This window comes from Engraulis encrasicolus, chromosome 14 (assembly GCF_034702125.1).
Source record: "Engraulis encrasicolus isolate BLACKSEA-1 chromosome 14, IST_EnEncr_1.0, whole genome shotgun sequence".
Taxonomy (NCBI): domain Eukaryota; kingdom Metazoa; phylum Chordata; class Actinopteri; order Clupeiformes; family Engraulidae; genus Engraulis; species Engraulis encrasicolus.
Genome location: NC_085870.1, coordinates 29,505,351 through 29,509,394, shown reverse-complemented (window position 1 = coordinate 29,509,394; position 4,044 = coordinate 29,505,351). Strand labels below are relative to the sequence as shown.

The 4,044-nt window shown below is 43.7% G+C and overlaps 1 protein-coding gene across 2 annotated transcripts in view; it reads right to left on the bottom strand.

Moving 5' to 3' along the window:
* slc41a1 (solute carrier family 41 member 1) overlaps positions 1–3,401 on the bottom strand; it is a 27,653-nt gene extending 24,252 nt beyond the window's left edge. The window contains exons 1-2 of one of the 2 annotated variants that reach the window (XM_063215364.1): positions 3,152–3,401; positions 1,060–2,168 (exon numbers count right to left, since the gene is read on the bottom strand). In XM_063215364.1, coding sequence (XP_063071434.1) covers positions 1,060–1,518 — 459 coding nt within the window. In that variant the 5' untranslated portion in view covers positions 1,519–2,168; positions 3,152–3,401. Of the gene's footprint in view, positions 1–1,059; positions 2,169–2,269; positions 2,313–3,151 lie in introns of those variants that run through there. The other variant, XM_063215365.1, reaches the window with a different exon arrangement.
* Between the last annotated feature and the right edge of the window lie 643 nt (positions 3,402–4,044).

Below are 4,044 nucleotides of genomic sequence, written 5' to 3'. Positions count from 1 at the left end.
CCAGTGCAGGCAAGGGCCAGGAGCACACTACACTACACGTGCAAGCCAGTCCAACTCACTTCCACAAGGGGCCAGACAGTCTCCCATGTCGGCATGGCACTCCGCCAAAAAGGATGCCTTCAAAACAACCCACAATCATCAGAATTGAAGCTGAAAGCCTCTGCTTTTCTTTTCCGGTTGTATTAATTCAACGGTAGGTTTCAAGCTAGGGCCTGCTGAAATGTTTTTTTCCCCCCAGGCTATTACACATTCATGACAAACCAAAACAAATAAGAGGGATGTTTATCATGATGGAACCTAGAAGCCTACATAAAGTTGTGGAAATTACTGAATTTTGGCATCGTCACCTGTGGGTTGTTAGAAGTTTTTATTCCTCGTGATGCAAAAAGCATGCTGTGTCTGAAGGGACATTCTCCACTGTTTCCCAATAGGAAGTGCCTATGTAATTGAAGTGCTGAAATTGCATTATTTAAAAACACAATAGGCCTATGTGAAATAAATAACTAATCTAATGCACTGCAATGTATTTATGGGTCTTGGGCACATGACATGGCACATGTATTAGGGTGACCGTGTGACTTCCAGCATGCTATACATACATACACCTACTGTATTACATGCCCCTGCTCTACGTATGTCCTATGACCTCCATCACCTCTGCCAAGCGTGTTTATGATGCAGTGTTATGTAAACAGCCCCCTGCTTCTAGTAGCAGACCATCTTCAAGGCAATACCAGCCAGGGGCAGTTGCAACTATGATGCAACTCAAGACATTTAGACCTACATAGAGTCCAGGAAAATGTAACCACAACACTGTGAAAAGATCCACATACTCACAAGTTCACACTTTACAGCATAACTAATGTTGAGAGTTGTGTCATCCTCAGCATCCTCAGTGTGTGTGTGTGTGTGTGTGTGTGTGTGTGTGTGTGTGTGTGTGTGTGTGTGTGTGTGTGTGTGTGTGTGTGTGTGTGTGTGTGATTAATATTGTTTGTAACTCTTTGACCGGACAGTTCCATTCATTTTTTTGCAAAATATGGTTATAATTGGGACACTGACCTGCACAATGTCCAACACCATTCCAGCCGCCACTGTTCCAAACCCGGCCAGCAGGAATGGGAAGACGACCTGAAGTCCAATGGAAAAGGACGTCTCTTTAAGCGGGGGTGGTGGCACCGGGCTTTGGTCCGTGCTGGTGTCGTCACTCTCGTTACTTTGGCTGGCATTCTCTAAGAGAGCGTCTTCCTCACGCTGTCCCTTGGCATTAGCCCGACAGTCAATGACCAGACTCTCTGTCCGGTCCATGTCTTGGTCACCCTTGTCAGTGAAAGAGGTGACCTCCGTGAGCTCATACTCCCCTGCCTCCTGCTGTAGCTCCTGATTGTTGTCGGACAGAATGACCGGGTGCACCGACCCGTTGGTTTGGTGATACGCCGGTGCCACCGCTTCCTTCTTCATCTCTATCGCACCGGTGGACATCTCGGACAGTTTGTCTTGTTCTTTCGACCAAAGTACCATGCGGAATGTTGGTGATATTCTAATGTGAAAAGAAATCGGTCCTAGGCCGGAAAACTCTTTTCGAGGTTTGACTTCACAAAAGTTTACTTATCCCATCAAAGTAGGTGTAAACTGGCGGCTCCGTGGGATCCGGAGAGGCGTTGCGCTTTAAAGGTCGGATAAGAAAGGCAGGTGCATCCCCGTGCTCCAGGCTCGTGAGAGATCTTGCCTGTACTTAGGTAGCATACAAATGATATTCCCCATTCAACAAGCTTTTTTCTAGTTCAACTGAGCAAAACAACAGTGCATTATTTACCTCAGCGAAAACAAAAAGGGTAGTTTTTGTCCGTTGCGAAACTGAAGTAACTAGACTGCCGCTGGCTTGGATAGCATCTGGTTGTCAGACTGTCAGTATTTCGAATGAGCTGAAACACGTACACTGATTTTTACGTTCGGGTCTGACGTACACAAACACTTATGTCCTATTACGTTCTGTCTTGTCCTGGAGGGTTTTCACTTGTTCTTTCGAACCAGCCTTCGACAGTCTTGTCCTGGGTTGGAAGCTTCTCACCTTACACCACGTGGTAAGTAACTTTTTGGAGGTGTATTTTAGGTCCAAGGGGTAGGGATAAAGTTACAGCCTATGTTAGCGTCGCGTTGATTCACGTTACCTGCAAAAAAAGCAATGATAAAGATATAATTATTCCACCAGCCGAACATGCAATGTAATCGAAAAGGCTTATGAAAATCTTTCCAGAAAGATTAGCATTACATCCATGTCACCGAGCAAGCGAGCCAATCAAACTTCTGCAGCCTAAACTGCTGGCTGCTGATAGGTTACACTATTTTCGGTTGTCACAATTAGACTTGTCACAATTAGGGTTGTTTATTTGATGAAGGCTATATAATACATGGATGCGCTGACTGCGTAAGTCCAAAAGTTTTGTGCGCACTCGCGCAACATTTTCCTCTCCAGCGCGGTGTTTAAAGACGTAGGCTATCTATAAATCGCACAGTATTCACCTTGACGGCTTCCTATATGATTTTAAATATAGCCCATATCCGCTCCCGCAATGAGAAACATTCGCAGTGATTTTCTACATAGGCTAATTGTAAAGACATCCGCAAAGGATACGGTTCAGCGTCAATTTGTTCATTACCTCCACTGTGCAACAATCGCCCTACTTGGTAGTCAGATCATATACTCAGCAGTGGGCGACGTAAATTTGCCCTACAAATGGATAGTTCGGGTAAACCCGTAACAACAGTTCGTTTTTTACAATGAATAGAACAGCACGGGTAAAACTATATGTATGACAAATCCATAACCAAACGACACACTTGGGAACGCCGATTGAGCAAAAACTGGTTTCAGTGGAAATTTTAAATGAACAAATAAAGGGAAACAGAGGAGCCAACGAAAGGAGCCTTTTTTGTTGACTGGCACAGGGACCGGGCACCCCGCAGCCCAACAAGAGACGAATTCCATAGCTCATTTATCTGCATTTGACATTTTCTGCAACTTGACATGCGGCTTGTTAGAAAATATTGGAAGCAGCCTATGGGCAGTTGCGAACAGTTGCATTACATACATATAACAAGAAGGTGCCGGGTGATGTATCAGGTATGAAGACGGGCATCTCCTGTAGCCTACCTTAGAAATTGTTGAAATACGAGGAGATGAAGAAGGCACGGCTACTGCAGAATCCTTCCGTGCGAACCAATCATAACCTTCCCAATTTCATGCTCGCTTGGGTCCTGATCTCCAATCGCCGGTTCTAACCCTTATGTAGGGGTACGGCTTGGACATAGATTAATAAGTAACCTCCAGTTAAGGCTCACACTCCGGTCCGTTACATTGTTCCATTTGACATTCCGTGAGTCTTGCGCATCTATATTACTCGTGCGAGCAGGAAGTGACTAGGCGGGGGCATGGCTGACGCGCGCTCTGCAGTGCACATGGAGGACTTCACCCGTTGCCCCTCCACATGCACCTGCATATCAACTTGGCCACTTGTGTTTTTTTTTGTGCACAGCATTGCAAGCAAATCTCAACTTAACGTATTCATAAGCAGTTAGTTGCACATCGATGATGCATAATAATTAATAGCCCATTATTACTCTGATGTTACATTGGTTTATTACTATTTATCTTATTAGAATAGAATATAATTGTTTTGCCAGCATGAAAATTCTTGTTGGTGTCATTGCATGAATTCATATAGGGGCATATAATGATAGGCCTACATATTAATTCCATTACCCAAAACATACATAAACACATACCATAGTGCATCACATCTATCCCCTCCATCTGTACAATCTCCAGAAGTAGGCTATAATATTGAATTATTAAGAATATTTTTTGGAAGATTATCAGATGAGCCTGTGCTGTTTCATCTCATGGGGTGACTGACTCATTTAAGAGAAAGGATGTCCATGTATTGCATCTATTATTATTATTATTATTATTATTATTATTATTATTATTATACTTTTGGAGCTTTATAAGTATGTCTAGATCAAGATGTTGAGAGTAGACCTTGA